Source organism: Oncorhynchus nerka, linkage group LG15 (genome assembly GCF_034236695.1).
Source record: "Oncorhynchus nerka isolate Pitt River linkage group LG15, Oner_Uvic_2.0, whole genome shotgun sequence".
Classification (NCBI taxonomy): Eukaryota; Metazoa; Chordata; class Actinopteri; order Salmoniformes; family Salmonidae; genus Oncorhynchus; species Oncorhynchus nerka.
In genome coordinates, this window is record NC_088410.1 from 69,643,140 (window position 1) to 69,667,856 (window position 24,717).

Genomic DNA, 24,717 nt, shown 5'->3' on the forward strand with positions numbered 1-24,717 from the left:
GTTTTCAATTTGTCAGAGCTAATGGTGGGAAGCTTTGGCGTCTCAGACCCCGTAACGGGAGGAGTAGAGACCAGAGAAGACTCGGCCTCTGACACCGACCCGCTGCTTAATGGGGAAAACCGGTTGAAAGTTTCTGTCGGCTGAATGAGCGACACCGGTTGAGCGTTCCTACAGCATTTCCTTCCAGAAACCGTGAGAAAATTGTCCGGCTGCGGGGACTGTGCCAGGGGATTTATACTACTATCTGTACTTACTGGTGGCACAGACGCTGTTTCATCCTTTCCTACACTAAAATTACCCTTGCCTAACGATTGCGTCTGAAGCTGGGCTTGCAGTACAGCTATCCTCGCCGTAAGGCGAGCACAGCGGCTGCAATTAGAAGGCATCATGTTAATGTTACTACTTAGCTTCGGCTGTTGGAGGTCCTGACGAATCGTGTCCAGATAAAGCGTCCGGAGTGAAAAAGTTGAGGAAAAAATAAATAAATATATGAACGGTAATTAAAAAGTGAAAACCGTAAAGTTGTCAGGTAGCAAAATAGGCAAAATAGGTTGGCAACAAAACGCACCAATAACAATAACAACAATAACACACAAACAATTATAATTTTTCATGTCTTTATTGAACACACTGTGTAAACATTCACAGTGCAGGTTGGAAAAAGTATTTGAACCATTGGATTTAATAACAGGTTCACCCTCCTTTGGCATTAATAACCTCAAACAAATGTTTTCTGTAGTTGCGGATCTTGTGAATAGCAAACTCAAATGTTGTGAGTGTTTTTTATGGGGCAGGTCAGCTCTAACCAAAATCTCCAATCACATCTCATTGATTGGACTGCAGGTTAGTTGACTCCTGACTCCAATTAGTTTTTGGAGAAGTCATTATCCTAGGGGTTCACATACTTTTTACAACCTGAATGTTTAAATTATGTATTCAATATAGACACGAAAAATACAATAATTTGTGTTATTAGTTTAAGCACACTGTGTTTGTCTATTGCTGTGACTTAGATGAAGTTCAGAACAAATTTTATGTCAAATTTATGCAGTAATCCAGGAAATTCCAAATGGTTCACATACTTTCTCTTGCCATTGTATTTTCTTACAGACACCTTAATGCATACATTTCAATTATATTATGTCTGCAAAACATTAAAAAAGAACATAAAAAACATAAAACATGAAAAAAACATTACAAATATAAAATCATTTTCCTTAAAGTATAATTTTGAGAGATTAGTAATTTTACTGTCCCCACTACAACAACAACAATACTTAAATACTTGAATAATTTAATTGAAATACTATAGAATTCCATGAATTACTATGGAGGACAGCTCCTACTGGGGAGTGCCAATATGGTCGGCTCGTGGCTTTAAAGCCTTTCAATGGGCCAAAATGTTGCATCAACAAACCATGGTTTATAAACGTCATTGGTTCAGTACTGTCTTTCAACCCCATACCTCAAGACACAGTGTCCCAAGACTGTCTGTCAATGCCAATCCATGAGCAGTGGGCTTGCTGAAATGGCCCTAGCTGAACTGGTCCTCTGAAATGGACACTTACTGTCAGTGGTAAAAATATTTGGAAGTACTTCTTAAGTACGGTAGTTTTTTGGGCTATTTGTACTTTATTTATTCATATTTTTTACCATTTTTACGTTTACTCCACTACATTCCTAAATACAATATCTACTTTTTACTCCCATACATTTTGCCTGACACTCAAAAGTACTCGTTACAATTTACACCATTTAGAACGTTTTCCACCACTGGTTACTGTAGGTCATTGAGAGGACAGGTCACAGATTTGTTCTTCGTTGGATGTGATTTTTGTGTTTACATTCCTAGGTATGTCAAAGGTCAAGACTGGTGCAATGGTTGTTTTCATGTTTGTCTGGAAGGAGGGTGATGCTTCCAGTAGAAAGGGAGAACACCCCACCCCAGATAGTGTTAGACACAGTTTATTGACATTCACAGATTAAATAGTGTAAATATGTGTGGTAACTTGTTTGTCTGTTGGTTTGTGGAATTTATCCTAGCTATCTGTCTCTCATCCGTCTTTCTGTCTGCCTTACACTGTGGCATCGGATGACGTGCAGATGACCAATATAAAACAGCAAGGCGAGACGTGGGTTCAGCCTCAGTGCCTCAAAAACAGACAAACAATCAAAAAATATAGGAAACCGTAAACAGGAAAACACAATCAACACAAAGGCCTCACAACAGCCAAGCCCTTTCTGCCCAAGGGAGGCCATTTTCGGTCAACCACATACACAGGAGCCAGTGTGAAACCAGAGTGTGGGCTTGGTCGCCTGTGGGAAACCAGAGTGTGGGCTTGGTCGCCTGTGGGAAACCAGAGTGTGGGCTTGGTCGCCTGTGGGAAACCAGAGTGTGGGCTTGGTCGCCTGTGGGAAACCAGAGTGTGGGCTTGGTCGCCTGTGGGAAACCAGAGTGTGGGCTTGGTCGCCTGTGGGAAACCAGAGTGTGGGCTTGGTCGCCTGTGGATCTGATTTAGCCTCATAATCTGGTAAATCCAGCTGTCTCTCTCATTTTAATCTGGAATGTTATCCACAGAAGATAATAAAGATATAATCTCTATGGTGCTAACAGTCATTTAATTGATCTGCTAAGCTCTTGTCACACACACTATCATGAATGACAAAATGGATGTCTCTCATCACCTCCCTCCCTTCACGTGCTTTCCTTATTTCCACTAAATATTTGCTTTAAACTTACATTTTCTGCCAGATCAGAGATCATTGAGGAATGGGCACAAGGAAAGGAAGCTTGTTTAGTTTATTGAGACCGAGCCAGGTTAGAGTGCAGTGCAGCACCGTCCCACAACTCCCTGCTCCTCTCCAGAATGGATCATCTGAAACATACAGTGGGTTCTGACATAATTGACTGTATAAAATCAATAATTCAAACACTGAGCTATATCGTGTGTTCAAAGATATTGGTAAATGATGTTATTTTATATTAATACAGTTGCTCAGAGAAAGATATCTTATTTAACAAGAAATACTTATTTTTAAAGCTAGGGGTCAAAATGATAGATTGTAGATTGTTTGTCTGTTTTTGAGGCACTGAGGCTGAACCCACGTCTCACCTTGCTGTTTTATATTGGTCATCTGCACATCATCCGATGCCACAGTGTAAGGCAGACAGAAAGACGGATGAGAGACATATTCCTTAATCAATTGTTTTTTCTGTTTTTTCTGAAAATTGCATTGTTGGTTAAGGGCTTTATAAGTAAGCATTTCACTGTAAGATCTACACCTGTTGTATTCGGCGCATGTGGCAAATAAAAGACTTGAAACCAGCAGTTAATGCTTGAAAAGCCACACGTGTTGTTGAGGTAAAGCATTTCTGCGTGGAAGAGTGGGCCAAAATCCCTCCACAGCGTCGTGAGAGACTGATCAACAACTACAGGAAGCGTTTGGTTGCAGTCATTGCAGCTAAAGGTGGCACAACCAGTTATTGAGTGTAAGGGGGCAATTACTTTTTCACACAGGGGAATTGGCTGTTGCATAACTTTGTTTATTCAATAAATGTTGAATAAGTGTTTATTTGGTAACTTAGGTTCATTTGATCTAATATTAGGTTTTGGTTGAAGATCTGATAACATTCAGTATCAAAAATATGCAAAAATAGATACAATCAGAAAGGGGGGGGGGAGTACTTTTTCACAGCCCTCTATATGCACAGCGGTTTCATTTCAGCAACAGTGGGCAAACGGGGCTGCATTACCTAACTCTGCAACCTGACCCCTTGGACGGCATACCACAGCCTGTATGCCTCTGATACATCATGATACTGACTGTCCATAGAGTTCGCAGAACTGGGGCTGGTCATTGGGGAGTGAGGGGGTTGTTGGCTGGGCTCCACTGTTCCATTGGAGATAACAACATATATCACAGCTGGAGAAGAGAGTAGAGAGAGGAGGAGAGGGTGAAAGGTGGGTCAGGAAAGGAAAAGGGGGTTTATGGAAGAGAGGCAGAGAGAGAGAGAAGTGGGTTGGGGAAGATAGAGAGATTGGGGAAAAGATTGTGGGTAGATAGGAAGGGAACGAGAGAGTGAATTGGGTTAAAGGGTAGAAATGACATGGGGGGGGGGGGGGTCTAGGGGCACTAAGGGAATCAGAGCTGGGGTGGCAGAGTGCCAGGAGGTAGGGTGGTGGGGTCCCTGTGGAGTCGGCTGCTTTAAAGAGCTCAGGCTGCTGACAGACAGAGAGCAGCAGTGTTAACCTCCCACTGGGCACAGACAGTTCAACATCTATTTTGGATTTACAAAATAGATGTTCAACTAACATGAATTCAATGTGAAATCAACCAAAAATGGCACCGTGTCATTGGATTTAGGTTAAAAGTTGGTTGAAAAACAGATGAAATTCCCTTAGGTTGATGACTTATTTATGACTTATTGAATTATTTTGTTAATAAATACGTGGAAACGACATTGATTCAACCAGTTTTTGCCCAGTAGGCAGGACAACATCATCTAGGTATTATTCCTCTCCTCTTTTCTCCTCTCCATTCTCTCTTCTCTTCTTCTCTCCTCCCCTCCTCTCCATTCTCTCTTCTCTTCTTCTCTCCTCTCCTCTTTTCTCCTCTCCATTCTCTCTTCTCTTCTTCTCTCCTCTCCTCTTTTCTCCTCTCCATTCTCTCTTTCTTCTTCTCTCCTCTCCTCTTTTCTCCTCTCCTTTCTCTCTTCTCTTCTTCTCTCCTCTTTTCTTTTCTCCTCTCCATTCGCTCTTCTTCTCTCCTCTCCTCCTCTCCATTCTCTCTTCTTCTCTCCTCTCCTCTCCTTTCTCTCTTCTCTTCTCTTCTTCTCTCCTCTTTTCTTTTCTCCTCTCCATTCTCTCTTCTTCTCTCCTCTCCTCTTTTCTCCTCTCCATTCTCTCTTCTCTCCTCTCCTCCTCTCCATTCCCTCTTCTCTTCATCTCTCCTCTCCTCCTTTCCATTCTCTCTTCTCTCCTCCTCTCCTTTCTCTGACAGCCTCTCAGTATTGATTAAGCTGTGGGCTGGCTGGGCTGAGCTGTAAGTGCTGGGGGCCAGTGGGACTGGCTCTAAATATCAGCACTTTCTCTGTTGATGGATCAATGTTCAGCCCCAACCTTATACTCCAGGCTTATACCCCCGTCCCAGCCTTCTAGGCTAACTCAGCCCATCCCTAGCTATTTACCCCAAACTCATCCTCATACCCCAGCCCCACTCTGCTTCTCCTCCCATTGCACTGGGCTAATGGAGAAACACCAGAGATGTACTTCACCCCAGTCTTTTGAAAAAAATATATATATTTAACTAGGTAAGTCAGTTAAGAACAAATTCTTATTTACAATGACGGCCTACATCGGCCAAACCCAGACGACGATGGGCCAATTGTGCGCTGCCCTATGGGACTCCCAAACACAGCCGGTTGTGATGCAGCCTGGATACAAACCAGGGTGTCTGCGCCACTCAGGAGCCCAAACTCATTAGTTCAGGGACTCATAGAGACCATCTCAAGGGCTGGAAAACAGCCAAAGTGGGGGCCAAAGTGGGCCAGTAATCAACTCCAGTACCACAGAGTCATCCACTGAATTTCTATTTGATTCTAGAACACCTTAGCTGCGTGAGCACATGCATTTGTGTGTATGATTTATTTATTTCCACAAGCCTAAATTACCTTTCAGATTGACACTGAACAAAAATATAATGCAACATGGGACAAGTGTTGGTCCCATGTTTCAGGGTGCTGAGGAGTATTTCTGCCCTTTTGTGGGGGGAAAACTCATTCTGATTGGTAGGGCCTGGCTCCCCAGTCGGTGGGCCTGGCTGCCAAGTGGGTGGGCCTATGCCCTCCAAGGCCCACCCATAGCTGCACCACTGCCCAGTCATTTGAAATCCATAGTTTAGGGCCTCATTTATTTATTTCAATTGACTGAGTTCCTTATATGAACTGTAACTCACTAAAGTCTTTGAAATTGTTGCATGTTGTGTTTATATTTATATAGCTGTATAGCTGCTCTTGCTCCTGGCTGACTTTGCCTCAAGTTGTTCACTGTGGAAAGGAAGGGTAATTGTGCTGAGGCAGTGAGGTAGCAGGCAGATGGAGGGTTACATTAAAACACTGTGGGTTGCAAGTACTGTACGAAAGGTGATAATAAAATGTCCTCTTGTCCACTGTTGTTCCACGGAGAGAGAGAGGCTGGTGGAGAGAGAGAGCAAGAGAGAGAGAAGGCGCGGGTGGAGGTTGAGAGAAGAGAGAAGTGGCAGAAAGAGGGTGGTGAATTGATGCAGTGTGAGGTCAAAATGACCTTGCTCCTCTCCAGAGTGAATAAGATCATATAATCCCAACACAGTCTCGACAAATAGAATATTACTAATATGAGACAGAGATCAGGTTTCAGATTGAATCAATATCAAACTCAATATCAGCAAGACATTGTCGACCTCAGCAGTGCCCAGTGTGATACGCTGTTAGGTTTGTAATATAATGAGATATTGTAGCATGAAAACTCAGTGATAACTGCATCACGATAACTGTTTTATCACAATCGAAATCAGACTTTATACTAATTTGTAGGTCAGTAAAGGTTATTTTGTTGTGTAGGTGGCGTGTTGTACTGTGCAGTAGTGGTGCGTTGGTAAATTCACTGAGGAAGACAAGCCAGGAAAAAAGCCATATTGCAACCTGTTGTGATAACTGCATTTTTTGTGCAATTAACCTTTCTAGGACTGGGGAACCCCTCGCCAACAGCCAATGAAATTGCAGGGCGCCAAATACAAATCAACAGAAATCTCATAAATCAAATTTCTCAAACATGCAAGTATTAGGCACCATTTTAAAGATACAATTCTCATTAATCCAGCCACAGTGTCTGATTTAAAAAATGCTTTACAGTGAAAGCTCCAAAAACGATTATGTTAGGTCACCACCAACTCACAGAAAAACACAGGCATTTTTCCAGCCAAAGAGAGGAGTCACAAAAAGCACAAATAGAGATAAAATTAACCACTAACCTTTGATGATCTTCATCAGATGACACTCATAGGACTTCATGTTACACAATACATGTATATTTTCTTCGGTAAAGTTCATAATTATATCCAAAACTCTAATTTTACATTGGCATGTTATGTTCAGTAGTTCCAAAACATGCAGTGACTTTGCAGAGAGCCACATTAATTTACACAAATACTCATTATAAATGTTGATGAAAATACATGTGTTATACATGGAAATATACATAAACTTCTCCTTAATGCAACCGCTGTGTCAGATTTCAAAAAAACTTTACGGAAAAAGCATAATCTGAGTACGGCGCTCAGAGCCAAAAACAGCCAAAATATCCGCCATGTCAACATTAGTCATAAATAGCATTATAAATATTCACTTACCTTTGATGATCTTCATCAGAATGCACTCCCAGGAATCCCAGTTCAACAATAAATGTTTGATTTGTTCGATAATGTCCATCATTTATGTCCAAATAGCTTCTTTTGTTAGGGCAAATCCAAACGCGTGTTCAGGTCCAGTCGGACGAAAAGTTCAAATAGTTAAGTTACAGGCCGAAGAAACTTGTCAAACTAAGTATAGAATCAATCTTTAGGATGTTTTTAAATGTTCAATAATGTTCCAACTGGAGAATTCCATTGTCTGTAGAAAAGCAATGGGAATGAGAGATACCTCTCATGTGAACACGCATGACTGAGAACGAGGCTGCTGCCAGACCCCTTAGTCAAACAGCTCTCACAGTAGAAGCCTGAAACAACGTTCTAAAGACGGTTGACATCTAGTGGAAGCCTTAGGAAGTGCAAAATAACCAATATCCCACTGTGAATTCGATAGGGGCTGAGTTCAAAAACTAAAACCTCAGATTTCCCACTTCCTGTTTGGATTTTTTCAGGTTTTTGCCTGCCATAATAGTTCTGTAATACTCACAGACATCATTCAAACAGTTTTAGAAACTTCAAATTGGTTTCTATCCAATACTAATAATATGCATATATTAGCATCTGGGACTGAGTAGGAGGCAGTTCATTCAAAAGTGAAAATGCTGCCTCCTATCCCAAAGAAGTTAACCCATTTGTTCATACGCCACTGTCATATACAGTACAATAAGGCAGAGACAACAAAAAAACAACAGTCACACAGTGGCGGAATAAATTCAACCACACATACATTTGTTCCATCACAAAACCGGAGAGCAACATCCGTCTGCTGAAGTTCACAATAGCAAGTATTCCACCTAACAAAGAGTGGTCAAGCAAGTTCATATTTCCGACAGTTTACTAAACAATTACTGATTTAGAACCACGGGGAGTTACAGCAAGTCAGCACAAAGACAACTGGTACACTTCCTCTGTCATTCCAGAACCATTCCCACTGGGCAAAAACTGTTTAAATGTTTCCAATTCATTTAAATAACAAAACATCTATATGATGACGTTGAATCAATGTGGAAAACTGATTGGATTTGCAAAAAGTCAACATCAGGGAATTGCTTATTTTTATCACCCAACTTTTAAATCCAATTACATTTGTGCCCAGTGGGTTTCAACTTAAACGTAATCAAATCAACTAGGCTTACTTATCCTAATACAGTGAAAACAAACTTAAACACACCAAAGACAATTTAGTCCTATCAACTAGACTGGATAAACTCCAAAGCAATTGTCCTCTCTTTTATGTTGCCAAAATGGTCTATGACTGTCAAACAGTAGTACACACTTTTAGTTTTAGCCAGCTAGACTAGGCTAGCTGGCTAAAACACTTGCCAGGCCCCTAACTTCCTTGGTTTAGCATGAACCAGTTAAGTTAGCTGCGCCAGGACCACCCACAGTTGAGCTCAGCTCAACACTGATTGGATAATTATTTTATATATTTTTTTATGAATGAAGGTCAAATGCCGGAATCAATTAATGAAATGCTACGGTGGCAACATGTCATACTATTTTTGTCGAGACAGCATCATATACTTGGGCTACACATACTGAGATAGCGGGGCGCTGTTTCCCTCGCTCGGATTATTTCTCCGGTGAGAATTGAAGGACAATTATGAAAAGACAGAGAGACGAAAAAGAAGTTGTTATATAATAAAAATGATTTTAATTATCACATTTTTGGGTGTTGGCATCCATGAATACACACCTGGTATTGTGTTGTGTTTAGTTGTGTAATTGTGTGTTGTTGTGTTGCAGCACTGGACGGTGTTTACGGAGGTGACAGAAGTCTTCATCCTGGTCCCGGCGCTGCTGGGGTTAAAGGGCAACCTGGAGATGACATTGGCCTCCAGACTATCAACAGCGGTGAGTGTGTTTTGTTGTGGTCTCTACATTTGGCAACCATTGTGTTGCTATACTGTTTGGATTAATCAGGCGCAGCAGAGTGTAACACTAGAAACCATAACATTATCATAATGTTCTTGTCAGATTAGTCAGGCGCAGCAGAGTGTAACACTAGAAACCATAACATTATCATAATGTTCTTGTCAGATTAATCAGACCCACTGGTTTTAACAATACAGTTGTGGCAAAAAGTTTTGAGAATGACACAAATATTAATTTCCACAAAGTTTTCAGCGTCTTTAGATATTTTTGTCAGATGTTACTATGGAATACTGAAGTATAATTACAAGCATTTCATAAGTGTCTAAGGCTTTTATTGACAATTACATGAAGTTGATGCAAAGAGCCAATATCTGCAGTGTTGACCCTTCTTTTTCAAGACCTCTGCAATCTGCCCTGGCATGCTGTCAATTAACATCTGGGCCACATCCTGACTGATGGCAGCCCATTCTTGCATAACCAATGCTTGGAGTTTGTCAAAATTTGTGGGTTTTTGTTTTTCAACCTGCCTCTTGAGGATTGACCACAAGTTCTCAATGAGATTAAGGTCTGGGGAGTTTCCTGGCCATGGACCCAAAATATCGATGTTTTGTTCCCTGAGCCACTTAGTTATCACTTTTGCCTTATGGCAAGGTGCTCCATCATGCTGGAAAAGGCATTGTTCGTCACCAAACTGTTCCTGGATGGTTGGGAGAAGTTGCTCTCGGAGGATGTGTTGGTACCATTCTTTTTAGTCATGGCTGTGTTAGGCAAAATTGTGAGTGAACCACTCCCTTGGCTGAGAAGCAACCCCACACATGAATGGTCTCAGGATGCTTTACTGTTGGCATGACACAGGACTGATGGTAGTGCTCACCTTGTCTTCTCCGGACAAGCTTTTTTCCGGATGCCCCAAACAATCGGAAAGGGGATTCATCAGAGAAACTGACTTTACCCCAGTCCTCAGCAGTCCAATCCCTGTAACTTTTGCAGAATATCAGTCTGTCCCTGATGTTTTTCCTGGAGAGAAGTGGCTTCTTTGCTGCCCTTCTTGACACCAGGCCATCCTCCAAAAGTCTTCGCCTCACTGTGCGTGCAGATGCACTCACACCTTCCTGCTGCCATTCCTGAGCAAGCTCTGTACTGGTGGTGCCCCGATCCCGCAGCTGAATCAACTTCTGGAGACAGTCCTGGCGCTTGCTGGACCTACTTGGGCGCCCTGAAGCCTTCTTCATAACAATTGAACCACTCTCCTTGAAGTTCTTCATGATCCGATAAATGGTTGATTTAGGTGCAATCTTACTGGCAGCAATATCCTTGCCTATGAAGCCCTTTTTGTACAAAACAATGATGATGGCACGTGTTTCCTTGCAGGTAAACATGGTTGACAGAGAAAGAATAATGATTCCAAGCACCACCCTCCTTTTGAAGCTTCCAGTCTGTTATTCAAACTCAATCTGCATGACAGAGTGATCTCCAGCCTTGTCCTCATCAACACTCACACCTGTGTTAACGAGAGAATCACTGACATGATGTCAGCTAGTCCTTTTGTGGCAGGGCTGAAATGCAGTGGAATTTTTTTGGGGGGGGATCAGTTCATTTGCATGGCAAAGAGGGACTTTGCAATTAATTTCAATTCATCTGATCACTCTCCATAACATTCTGGAGTATATGCAAATTGCCATCATACAAACTGAGGCAGCAGACTTTGTGAAAATTAATATTTGTGTCATTCTCAACTTTTGGCCACGAGTGTAGAGTGTTTGACTAACAGGGGCCTGCAGGTGGGCTACAGGTGAACAAGCACTAATCACGTGTCTTAACGAGACAGGGGTTCACGCTCATCTCAGTGTCTGAAAGAGCTTTGTCAGTGTTGTCATGGAAACGTAATGAATTGTTCCATTCTGTTTGATGTATCTAGAACCCCATGGAAAACAAAATAATGGTCAGTGGTGACTAGATTCCAAAAGGGTTTTTACTCATTCAGGGAAAAGTTTGTTATTTTAATCACTCACTTGGAACCTCTCAAGTGATTGGTCAACAGTCAAAAGTCAGAGGTCATGATTGCTAAATGTTATTTATCTTGGGTTGTGACCTGACCTCAAGCCAACATTCCACTCCCCTGCTCTACTGATCCAACACAGCTATCTGATCCAGCGTCAACCTGCCCTAGGTGTATGGGAGTGTGTAATCAGTTTGGACACTTGTTGACCGGTCTCCTCTCCAGACGTAACAATGTCTGAAGGATTGTGTCAATGGGAAAATATTTTCAGAAAGGCTGAATATCTCACACATACACTTTATCAACAACAACACTTACCAACCTGACAACCAAGTGTTGTTTGCATTTTCTCGCTAGACTTTAGTCAGTTGAGTTTTGTACTGTATATTTCTGGTTTCGTAAGACATTTGACAGGCTAACTAACCGTAACAGATCCCAGCTTTCCTGTTATTTCTCTGGTTTAAACTGATTTCTCTGATTTTGCTCCAAGTTTAACACCATGGGTCTGTTGTACCTGCCACCAGGCAAGTGTTTAAATCTCTAGTAGGCTCTTAGATCATGAGCTAACACTCAGCTAACCACACCATTAGAACAACACAACACTATTGTCCATTGTAGGCAGCAGGCAGAGGGGTCATTGGGACACTGGTGTTGTTAACAGGAGGCGCTAGCTAGCCTAGCCTCCTATCCCTGGAGCTATGTGGTGCTAAATGCGAATTAGTCCACTGCTGCTCTTAAGTACACCAATCCACACATTCCTTCCATTGGCTTGGGGGAAAACAGGCTGACAAACACAGCAGAATGTGATAAGCTTTTCCAGTTCTTTCCTGTCCTGATTATTAAAGACGTGCACCGGAACTTTGGCAACTAGTGAGTCATTTTTAAACCTCCCGCTTTGGACAGGATGTGTCTATGAGCAGAATTACTGTTTTATGTCAATTAGCAACACAATCCCTAGTTTGAAAGCAACTGTTTACTGGAAGCTGTACAGTGCCATTTTACACCACATGGGCCCTTAGCAATTGAAGTTCCAGTGAATGAGGTTCAGCCCATCTGCATTTGAGTGACAGCTAGCAAGATGCACAAACAGTTGAGTGAGAGAGAGAGAGCAATGATGTGGTGCACATATCTGCACATATACAGTATGACGTAGTACGCAATTCATTATAGGGTTTCTTAAGAAATCATGGCCCACGCATGTGTTTATTGATATTACTGTGGTGGGTATACGTACCCCGTTCCAGGATGAGAAGCTTCTTCATTGCGTTTCCTGGCTGTTTCCTTGTCGAGGCTGTTTCTTTGCTGAGGCTTGATGACAAGGGAGCTTAGTGTGTATTGTGTGGCAGGTGACCTGAGTATGTAATGTGTATGGTATGATAGACTCCCCGTATATCCCCGAGTTATTATTTGTCTTTGAGGATCTTGGCTGGCCCCGGTCGGCCACGTTTCTTTCCATGGCATTACTAATTATCAGCAGATTAAGCCCACTGTAAGTTTCCTAATGCACTTATCAAATAAAAAAGAACCGCCAGGGGCCAAGGCAGAATGCCATACACATGACCACGGTTCTCCTTGAATTGCTTATATTTTGGTCTGCTGTAACTTGTCATCTTTGTTTAAAGAATAGGAGAGGAAATGAGGCTAGTATAATTCTTTCTTTCTTTCTTTCTTTCTTTCTCTCTCTCTCTCTCTCTCTCTTTCTGTCTCTCTTTCTGCCCCTCTATCTCTCTCCCTCCCTCTTTTTCCTTCTTACAAACATTTGTTTTTGTAACTCTCTATGATCCTTGTTTGTGACCCTAATTGACTATAAGTATTGGAATAATCATATTTAGTGAATGACTGCAGGCAGGCATAATCGCATTAGCTACCACATAGTGTTGAGAGCCAGCTTACTGCATTATGTCATCTGTTTGTCTTTTTTTACATAGCTGGGTAATCAATGCAAGGATTAGTGGAAGAGATGAAGGAAGGAGAGATGGGTTTCAAAAACAGCTGCTGACTCAGTCTTCCTCTTATTAACTCTCTGCCACACACACACTCGGATACTCACAGGCACACACAAATAAAAATACTGCTGATACTGAGGCAGAGTTGCTGTAACTGAATCAGGATCACTTGAGTGGCAGTAGTGTTTAGTACTACCCCCATATGTGTGTTCACATTGGGAACAGAGGCTCAAGTAGAGACCTAGATGCCAATGTGGTCTGGCTCTGAGCCAACCTCTCCATTCAAACCCTCCCTCTCCCTCTCCCTCTCTCTCTCTCTCTCTATATATATACTCACTCTCACTCTTGCTCTCTGCTCTCTCCTTCAAACATGTTCTTTTCTCTCCTTCCAAAGCATTCTCTCTGTTTTTGGCAGTCATGTGGCTAGTCACTAGAGCTTGATGTAGTGTTGGGGGTGGAGGGAGAAGATACTCAGCATTTCACCCTGTTTGAATACTTAGAAAAAGCATCCTTCCTTCTGCCTTTCAGAGAAGTAGCCTAATCACAGATCTAATATGATATTAATTCATTTGCATAGCTCATCCAGTTGTATGTATAGTTGTGTAACACATCTGTAAAGAGCATCTACAGTAACGATCACTTTTACATCATGTCATCTTGTTTCCTACATAACTGGGTAATCAATGGAAGGATTCGTGAATGAGAGGAAGTAAAGAGAGATGGGTTTCAAACACAGCCACTGACTCAGTCTTCCTCTATCAGCTCTCTGCTACACACACACACATACACACCTGTCCTGCTACAGCTCTAAGGGCCTTTTCCCCCACACATTAAGCCTAGTCTTGGACGGGGAAGTATTTTCATTTGAGATCCTCCATTGATAATGCTTCTTAGTCCAATCTTAGGAGCGAGGGTTAAGGTTAGGTTTTTGGGTTAAGGTTAGGGTAAGAGTATGGGTTAGGTTTAGGGTTAGGGGTTAGGGAAAATAGGATTTTGAATGGGACTGAATTGTGTGTCCCCACAAGGTTAGCTGTGTGTGTGTGTGTGTGTGTGTGTGTGTGTGTGTGTGTGTGTGTGTGTGTGTGTGTGTGTGTGTGTGTGTGTGTGTGTGTGTGTGTGTGTGTGTGTGTGTGTAGAGATGAGATAATTGGAGTCGGCCACAGGGTGAAGGGGTCAGAACTCCAGAGCTCCTTTGTCCAGAGAACTGACCCCTGATTGTTCTGACAGAAGCCAGGGCCAATGGCACAGCGCACACACACACACTCACACACACATTGACACACACACATACTCAAACACACACGTGTTCATGTACACTTTCACACTCAGGCGAACACATTCTATGTTTTTGAAACATCATGATTCTGGTTATCTTTTCTGGATTCAAACCATGGCCAGTCAGATGGTAGTGTGTTCGTGGACTCATGGTCTCCTGTGTTATAGCTGTGTTATTGTTGTGTTGTGGTCATGGTCTCATGGTCTCCTGTTGTGTTATCATGGTCTCCTGTGTTATAGTTGTGTTATGGTTGTGTTGTGGTCGTGGTCGTGGACTCATGGTCTCCTGTGTTATAGTTGTGTTACTCATGGTCTCCTGTGTTATGGTTGTGTTGTGGTCATGGTCTGTGGTCATGATCTCATGGTCTCCTGTGTTATAGTTGTGTTATGGTTGTGTTGTTGTGGTCGTGGACTCATGGTCTCCTGTGTTATGGTTGTGTTGTGGGATCTCATGGTCTCCTGTGTTATAGTTGTGTTATGGTTGTGTTGTGGTCGTGGTCGTGGACTCATGGTCTCCTGTGTTATAGTTGTGTTATGGTTGTGTTGTGGTCATGGTCTCATGGTTTCCTGTGTTATAGCTGTGTTATTGTTGTGTTGTGGTCATGGTCTCATGGTCTCCTGTGTTATAGTTGTGTTATGGTTGTGTTGTGGTCGTGGACTCATGGTCTCCTGTGTTATGGTTGTGTTGTGGTCATGATCTCATGGTCTCCTGTGTTATAGTTGTGTTATGGTTGTGTTGTGGTCGTGGTCGTGGACTCATGGTCTCCTGTGTTATAGTTGTGTTATGGTTGTGTTGTGGTCGTGGTCGTGGACTCATGGTCTCCTGTGTTATAGTTGTGTTATGGTTGTGTTGTGGTCATGGTCTCATGGTTTCCTGTGTTATAGTTGTGTTATGGTTGTGTTGTGGTCGTGGACTCATGGTCTCATGGTTTCCTGTGTTATAGTTGTGTTATGGTTGTGTTGTGGTCGTGGACTCATGGTCTCCTGTGTTATAGTTGTGTTATGGTAGTGTGTCGTGGTCGTGGACTCATGGTCTCCTGTGTTATGGTTGTGTTGTGGTCATGGTCTCATGGTCTCCTGTGTTATAGTTGTGTTATGGTTGTGTTGTGGTCATGGTCTCCTGTGTTATAGTTGTGTTATGGTTGTGTTGTGGTCGTGGTCGTGGACTCATGGTCTCCTGTGTTATAGTTGTGTTATGGTTGTGTTGTGGTCATGGTGTCATGGTCTCCTGTGTTATAGTTGTTTTACGGTTGTGTTGTGGTTGTGTTATGGTTGTGTTGTGGTCGTGGACTCATGGTCTCATGATCTCCTGTGTTATAGTTGTGTTATGGTTGTGTTGTGGTCATGGTATCATGGTCTCCTGTGTTATAGTTGTGTTATGGTTGTGTTGTGGTTGTGTTATGGTTGTGTTGTGGTCGGGGTCTCTTATGGTCTCCTGTGTTATAGTTGTGTTATGGTTGTGTTGTGGTTGTGTTATGGTTGTGGTTGTGGACTCATGGTCTCCTGTTTTCTAGTTGTGTAATGGTTGTGTTGTGGTCGTGGACTCATGGTCTCATGGTCTCCTGTGTTATAGTTGTGTTATGGTTGTGTTGTGGTCGGGGTCTCTTATGGTCTCCTGTGTTATAGTTGTGTTATGGTTGTGTTATTGTTGTGTTATGGTTGTATTATAGTTGTGTTATAGTTGTGTTCTGGTCGTGGTCTCTTATGGTCTCCTGTGTTATAGTTGTGTTATGGTTGTGTTATGGTTGTGTTATAGTTGTGTTGTGGTTGTGTTATAGTTGTGTTCTGGTCGTGGTCTCTTATGGTCTCCTGTGTTATAGTTGTGTTATGGTTGTGTTATGGTTGTGTTATAGTTGTGTTGTGGTTGTGTTATAGTTGTGTTCTGGTCGTGGTCTCTTATGGTCTTCTGTGTGTCTCTCTGTGCAGGCTAATGTTGGTCAGATGGACTCAGCCAAGGACATGTGGAAGATGATCGTTGGAAACCTCGCCCTCATCCAGGTACGAAACACTATGGAACATCCCATAACACCTGGATGGAACACTGGGGAACACAGAACAACATTCAACATATTCCCAAACAAAACAGGGCACAGATATAAAACAAAATATGCCCAATCATTGTGTTACCATACATGAACAGTGTCAGATGTAAAAGTGCTGAATCTGTGGTTCATGGAACCCCTCAACCCCAGACTTTGGATCCCCAACAGTCACGTAACCTGCTAGATGGATCCCTGCATGCTGGGTCAGCTCACCAGGGGGTTACAGGAAACTGACACACACACACACACACTACAGTTTACAGTAACCCTTCCCTCCCTTTCTCTGCCTCCTAGGTCCAGGCCACAGTAGTAGGGTTCCTGGCATCCATCGCAGCAGTGATCTTTGGCTGGATCCCAGAGGGGAACTTTAGACTGGGACATGCTATCTTGCTGTGTGCCTCCAGTGTGGCTACCGCATTCATCGCCTCTCTGATACTAGGTACCACTAGGAGGATAGGAGACAATAATCTTTAATACAGATTCACGTTTTTCAGACTGTAATTATTCATAGGCACATGGTAACCCTAGATACGGTTTGACAGCGGAAAATGGATAATATCAACTCAGCAAAAAAAGAAACGTCCTCTCACTGTCAACTGCATTTAATTTCAGCATACTTAACATGTGTAAATATTTGTATGAACATAACAAGATTCAACCACTGAGACAAACTAAAGAAGTTCCACAGACATGTGACGAACAAAAAATTGAATAATGAGTCACTGAACAAAGGGGGGGGCTCAAAATCAAAAGTAACAGTCAGTATCTGGTGTGGCCACCAGCTGCATTAAGTACTGCAGTGCATCTCTTCCTCATGGACTGCACCAGATTTGCCAGTTCTTGCTGTGAGATGTTACCCCACTCTTCCACCAAGGCACCTGCAAGTTCCCGGACATTTCTGGGGGGAATGGCCCTAGCCCTCACCCTCCGATCCAACTGGTCACAGACGTGCTCAATGGGATTGAGATTCGGGCTCTTCGCTGGCCATGGCAGAACACTGACATTCCTGTCTTGCAGGAAATCAGGCTCAGAACGAGCAGTATGGCTGGTGTCATTGTCATGCTGGAGTGTCATGTCAGGATGAGCCTGCAGGGAGGGTACCACATGAGGGAGGAGGATGTCTTCCCTGTAACGCACAGGGTTGAGATTGCCAGCAATGACAACAAGCTCAGTCCGATGACACACCACCCCAGACCATGACGGACCCTCCACCTCCAAATCGATCCCGCTCCAAAGTACAGGGCTCGGTGTGGTGCTCATTCCTTCGACGATAATCATGAATCCGACCATCACCCCTGGTGAGACAAAACTGTGACTCGTCAGTGAAGAGCACTTTTTGCCAGTCCTGTCTGGTCCAGCGACGGTGGGTTTGTGCCAATAGGCGACATTGTTGCCGGTAATGTCTGGTGAGGACCTGCCTTACAACAGGCCTACAAGCCTTCAGTCCAGCCTCTCTCAGCATGTGTTTGTGCGTTCCTGGTGTAACTTGGGCAGTTGTTATTGCCATCCTGTACCTGTCCCGCAGATGTGATGTTCGGAGGTACCGATCCTGTGCAGGTGTTGTTACACGTGGTCTGCCACTGCGAGGACAATCAGCTGTCCGTCCTGTCTCCCTGTAGCACTGTCTTAGGCGTCTCACAGTACGGACATTGCAATTTATTGCCCTGACCACATCTGCAGTCCTCATGCCTCCTTACAGCATGCCTAAGGCACGTTCACGCAGATGAGCAGGGACCCTGGGCATATTTCTTTTGCTGTTTTTCAGAGTCCGTAGAAAGACCTCTTTAGTGTCCTAAGTTTTCATAACTGTGACCTTATTTGCCCACCGTCTGTAAGCTGTTAGTGTCTTAACACCGGAAACAACCTGAACAACGGAACTGTACAGTATCTCCCTTTAGACATCTGAACCACAGAATAGCTGAATGAATTTCAGACCCAGACCTAACCCCTGACCCTTTGACCCCAACCTCCTCCCCCCTCCCCTCACTGGGTCTCAGACTACTCAACTCTTTCTTTATTTGACTAAATAAGAGAGTTCTACTTGTCCACAGGTGCATGTTTATTAATTGTTTATGGTTCATTGAACAAGCATGGGAAACAGAGTTTAAACCCTTTACAAAGAAGATCTGTGAAGTTATTTGGATTTTTACGAATTATCTTTGAAAGACAGGGTCCTGAAAAAGAGACATTTCTTTTTTTGCTGAGTTTATGTTACAAATTCCATAAAACTGATTATGATTGGTGGGTTTAACATTACGCCCCTATTTCTGTCTGCAGGGATCATTATGCTTGGTGGGTTTAACATTACGAACCCTCTTTCTGTCTGCAGGGATCATTATGATCGGTGTGATCATTGCAGCCAGGAAGGTGGGCATCAACCCTGACAACGTGGCCACGCCCATCGCTGCCAGTCTGGGAGACCTGATCACCCTCTCTCTGCTGGCTGGCATCAGCACAGGATTGTACAAGGAGCTAGGTACGACACACACACACACACATACACACACAAAAGATACAGAAACACACACACACACACACTTGTGATACAGAGACAAACACAGACACACAAACACACACTTGTGATCTCAGAATTAAATAGAACATGTATATATAGTGCATAGTATCGCTATGCTTGAGATACAGATACACACACACTCAAACACACTCATCACAAACACCCACTTTACGTTACACCAGGGGTGGGCAACTCCAGTCGTCGAGGGCCTGATTGGTGTAACAGTTTTGCCCCAGCTAACACACCTGACTCCAATAATCACCTAATCATGATCTTCAGTTTAGAATGCAGTTTGATTAATCGGCTGTGTTTGCTAGGGATGGAGAAAAAGTGTGACACCAATCAGGCCCTCAAGGACTGGAGTTCCCCACCCTGGCTTTACACCTATCTGTCTCACCCCAGGGTGTGAGTGTGGCAGTAAAAGTCCCATTAGAAACACTTTAACTCACCCCTTAATAACGGCTAGACTCTTAAAGTAAGGATCTTATTTTAACATAAGGCCTACTTGAGGTTTGGCTCCACCACTGGAGTGGTAGGGGATGTATGTATGTCTGACTGTGTGATCCCATAGCTACATTGCTGCTGATTTTGTATGTTTGCCCACTGACAAAGAAATTATCAGTCTATAATTTTAATGGTAGATTTATTTGAACAGTGAGAGACAGAATAACAACAACAAAAATCCAGAAAAACACATGTCAAAAATGTTATGAATTGATTTGCATTTTAATGAGGGAAATAAGTATTTGACCCCCTCTCAATCAGAAAGATTTCTGGCTCCCAGGTGTCTTTTATACAGGTAACAAGCTGAGATTCGGAGCACACACTTAAAGGGAGTGCTCCTAATCTCAGTTTTTTACCTGTATAAAAGACACCTGTCCACAGTAGCAATCAATCAGATTCCAAACTCTCCACCATGGCCAAGACCAAAGAGCTCTCCAAGGATGTCAGGGACAAGATTGTAGACCTACACAAGGCTGGAATGGGCTACAAGACCATTGCCAAGCAGCTTGGTGAGAAGGTGACAACAGTTGGTGCGATTATTCGCAAATGGAAGAAACACAAAAGAACTGTCAATCTCCCTCGGCCCGGGGCTCCATGCAAGATCTCACCTCGTGGAGTTGCAATGATCATGAGAACAGTGAGGAATCAGCCCAGAGCTACACGGGAGGATATTGTCAATAATCTCAAGGCAGCTGGGACCATAGTCACCAACAAAACAATTGGTAACACACTACGCCGTGAAGGACTGAAATCCTGCAGCGCCCGCAAGATCCCCCTGCTCAAGACAGCACATATACATGCCCGTCTGAAGTTTGCCAATGAACATCTGAATGATTCAGAGGACAACTGGGTGAAAGTGTTATGGTCAGATGAGACCAAAATTGAGCTCTTTGGCATCAACTCAACTCGCCGTGTTTGGAGGAGGAGGAGGAATGCTGCGCATGACCCCAAGAACACCATCCCCATAGTCAAACATGGAGGTGGAAACATTATGCTTTGGGGGTGTTTTTCTGCTAAGTGAACAGCACAACTTCATCGCATTAAAGGGACGATGGATGGGGCTATGTACCGTCAAATCTTTGGTGAGAACCTCCTTCCTTCAGCCAGGGCATTGGAAATGGGTCGTGGATGGATATTCCAGCAAGACAATGACCCAAAACACACGGCCAAGGAAACAAAGGAGTGGCTCATGAAGAACCACATTAAGGTCCTGGAGTGGCCTAGCCAGTCTCCAGACCTTAATCCCATAGAAAATCTGTGGAGGGAGCTGAAGGTTTGAGTTGCCAAACATCAGCCTCAACCTTAATGACTTGGAGAAGATCTGCAAAGAGGAGTGGGACAAAATCCCTCCTGAGATGTGTGCAAACCTGGTGGCCAAATATAAGAAACGTCTGACCTCTGTGATTGCCAACAAGTCATGTTTTGCAGAGGGGTCAAATACTTATTTCCCTCATTAAAATGCAAATCTATTTATAACATTTTTGACATGCGTTTTTCTGGATTTTTTTTGTCTCTCACTGTTCAAATAAACCTACCATTAAAATTATAGACTGATCATTTCTTTGTCAGTGGGCAAACGTACAAAATCAGCAGGGGATCAAATACTTTTTTCCCTCACTGTATGCCGTCTAGTGTTTGCTCATCACCACACTCTGCGGCATGTGATTCAGAATAAGGTGTTTTTTATTGCCCCCACGACCACACATAAATACATGGAAACACTCACGATTTCCCATTCACACCCAGTCTGAGTTTCTATATTGAGCTGATGAAGTGTGTGTTATATAGCATAGCGATGATGTTAACCCCTGTGTGTGTGTGCGTGTTCTCTTATAGAGTTTAACGACTATGCCAACCCGTTGGTGTGTGCTGTGTTTGTGGCAATGACCCCTCTGTGGGTGCTGATCGCTCGGAGGATCCCGTCCACCAGAGAGGTGCTCTACTCAGGCTGGGAACCTGTCATCATCGCCATGGCAATCAGCAGGTACAAGACCTATGTTGAGCCACTCTCTCACCTGTGTCTCTTGTGTCTCGCCCCTTCTCTCCTCTCTCTGTGCCTAACTTTCCTCTTATCTGTCTCACTGTTCTCTAACCTGCCTCACCCACCTCACATCTGTGTCTCTGTTCTCTAACTTGTCTCACCTACCTCTCATCTGTGTCTCTGTTCTCTAACCTGTCTCACCTACCTCTCATCTGTTTCTCTGTTCTCTAACCTGTCTCACCTACCTCATCTGTGTCTGTTCTCCAACTTGTCTCACCTACCTCTCATCTGTGTCTCTGTTCTCTAACCTGTCTCACCTCTCATCTGTGTCTGTTCTCCAACTTGTCTCACCTACCTCTTATCTATGTCACTGTTCTCTAACCTGTCTCTCCTACCTCTCATCTCTTCTGTCTCACCCGTGTCTGTTCTGTGTCTCTGCTCTGTTCTCTAACCTGTCTCACCTACCTCATCTGTGTCTGTTCTCCAACTTGTCTGACCTACCTCTCATCTGTGTCTCTGTTCTCTAACCTGTCATCTGTGTCTCTGTTCTCTAACCTGTCTCACCCACCTCTCATCTCTTCTGTCTCACCCGTGTCTGTCCTGTGTCTCACCTCCCCTCCTCTGTGCTCTCCTTAGTGTTGGGGGTCTGATCCTAGATAAGACTGTGTCCAACCCCAACTTTGCTGGTATGGCTGTCTTCACTCCTGTTATCAACGGTGAGACTCCTGGCATTGAAATACCCAGCACATAACCACTCATACACAACCACTGATACGAGACCCCTCATAGACTATGCCTGTCTGTCTCATACGTGTACTGTGATGTGCTCTACCAGGTGTGGGAGGTAACCTGGTTGCAGTGCAGGCCAGTAGAATCTCCACCTATCTGCACATGAACGGTATCCCAATGGGAGAGCCTGACCCCAACCCCAGAAAATGCCCCACTCCCTGCACCTCCTTCTTTGGCTCACGTGAGTATTGATTGGTTTTATGTTAAGGGTAAATGTTTACTGATGCAAGATTGCAATCAAAATGTTGGTTTGTTGAGTGTTATTATGTAAACACGTCTTTCTTTCCCCTCTCTCTCAGATGTGAACTCTCGTTCGGCGCGGGTGCTCTTCCTCCTGGTCGCTCCAGGTCACCTGGTCTTCCTCTACACTATCAACTCCATGCAGGGAGGACACACCACTCTAACATCCACATTCATTGCCTTTTATATGGCAGCTGCTCTACTGCAGGTACACGCACCACTCACTCACACACACACACACACGCACCACTCACTCACACACACACACACACCACTCACTCACACACACACACACATGCACCACTCACTCACACACACGCACACACGCACCACTCACTCACGCGCACCCCTCTCCCCTCCTCCTCACAACTCTCCCTCTCTGTCTCTAGGTGTTGATCCTGTTGTACCTGGCTGACTGGATGGTCCACTGGATGTGGAGTAGGGGGATGAACCCTGATAACTTCTCTATTCCTTACCTGACGGCCCTGGGAGATCTGTTGGGGACCGGCTTCCTGGCCCCTCTGCTTCCATGTCCTCTGGCTCATTGGAGACAGAGACACCGACGTGGGAGACTGAACACACACACACCTGGACAGCATACATACACGGCATCAACGCCAGAACACCGGAAACAACCTGAACAACGGAACTGTACAGTATCTCCCTTTAGACATCTGAACCACAGAACAGCTGAATGAATTTCAGACCCAGACCTAACCCCTGACCCTTTGAGCCCAACCTCCTCCCCCCTCCCCTCACTGGGTCTCAGACTACTCAACTCTTTCTTTATTTGACTAAATAAGAGAGTTCTACTACTATTGTTTTTTATTATTATTACTACAATGATTATGATTATTATTGGTAATAGTGAATTTGATATGAATCTATATCTGTTTTATCTTTGGGCAGATGAATCCTCATTATTTTCAATGGGGACATTCTCCCTTGGGCCAGTCACGTTGGCCACATTTGTAAAGATGAGATATATTTTAAAGACTTGGGAAGACAGACAGCAAAAAAACTCACACAAGCCTAGAATGCTTTATCACCAAGTGCTATATATATATATATAAAGAGACAAATTAATGATGAGATAAGGGGCCGATTCCGATCCGAGTTAAGCGCCTGTAAATGGAAGTGAATTCCCCTTTTATGCACTTTTCTCTGTACGCGTATTCTGACCTTGAATTTAAGCATGAGAATAGCATGATATTCACCCGCTATTCATTCAGGGTGGAGATCTAAGAAATGAAGGTGTGGTGGAGGTGGAGGACACTGTTTTCTGACCTTGACTTAATTCCACCACTTTTACGCGCGAGGAAACCAGGAGTAAGATTGAGCGAACCTGCCGGTTCCAAGTGGAAAAAGCGTCTACTTTCTTTTTTCCAATAGAAATAACAGCTTTCTCCAATAACTATACATTGTAAATTGATAAGAGTGGTTGATAAGAGCTAGATAAATGAGTAATCCATTTGGAGAAGGGGATTGTAAATACACACAGCAATTGTTTTAGATGATTTTTCCTTATGATCCGTGGAGACGAATATGAAACCAAACTGAAAATCATATCAACATGACATGTATTGTGGCCCCTTTTCCACTGTGAAGTAGGCTATAAATAGATGTGCTGTTATTCCACAGTTGTATTGTGTGCCTGTAATGGTCTGGGTGTAGCTGGTGCAGAGGAGTCAGGCGCAGGACAGCAGAGATGAGTAACACAAGTAACTTTACTCAAATATTCCAATAACATGTCATAATACCGAGCCCACAATAACGGACCGAACATACATAAAACAATCACGCACAAAAACCATGGGGAAAACAGAGGGTTAAGTAATGAACATGTAATTGGGGAATTGAAACCAGGTGTGTAAAACAAAGACAAAACAAATGGAAAATGAAAAGTGGATTGGCGATGGCTAGAAGGCCCGGTGACGTCGACCGCTGAACGCCGCCCGAATAAGGAGAGGGACCGACTTCGGCGGAAGTCGTGACAGTGCCCTCGTAATTTGCGTAGATGAAATTTGGAGAGCCACGCTTTAGGCTTCTGTAGGGCTGAACCTGCCCAGTTGATATAGCGCTTTAAAAAAATTTAATTATATGCCCTG

At 43.5% G+C, this 24,717-nt stretch overlaps 1 protein-coding gene across 1 annotated transcript in view; it reads left to right on the top strand.

Annotated features, from left to right (window-relative positions):
• The window catches only part of LOC115143238 (solute carrier family 41 member 1-like), a 34,290-nt gene extending 11,018 nt beyond the window's left edge, over positions 1-23,272 (top strand). Inside the window, 10 exon segments of the mRNA XM_029683407.2 lie at positions 9,190-9,297; positions 16,465-16,536; positions 16,875-17,019; positions 18,910-19,056; positions 21,436-21,583; positions 22,217-22,296; positions 22,416-22,550; positions 22,669-22,817; positions 22,999-23,127; positions 23,129-23,272. Coding sequence (XP_029539267.2) covers positions 9,190-9,297; positions 16,465-16,536; positions 16,875-17,019; positions 18,910-19,056; positions 21,436-21,583; positions 22,217-22,296; positions 22,416-22,550; positions 22,669-22,817; positions 22,999-23,127; positions 23,129-23,185 — 1,170 coding nt within the window. The 3' untranslated portion in view covers positions 23,186-23,272.
• The last annotated feature ends 1,445 nt before the right edge of the window (positions 23,273-24,717 follow it).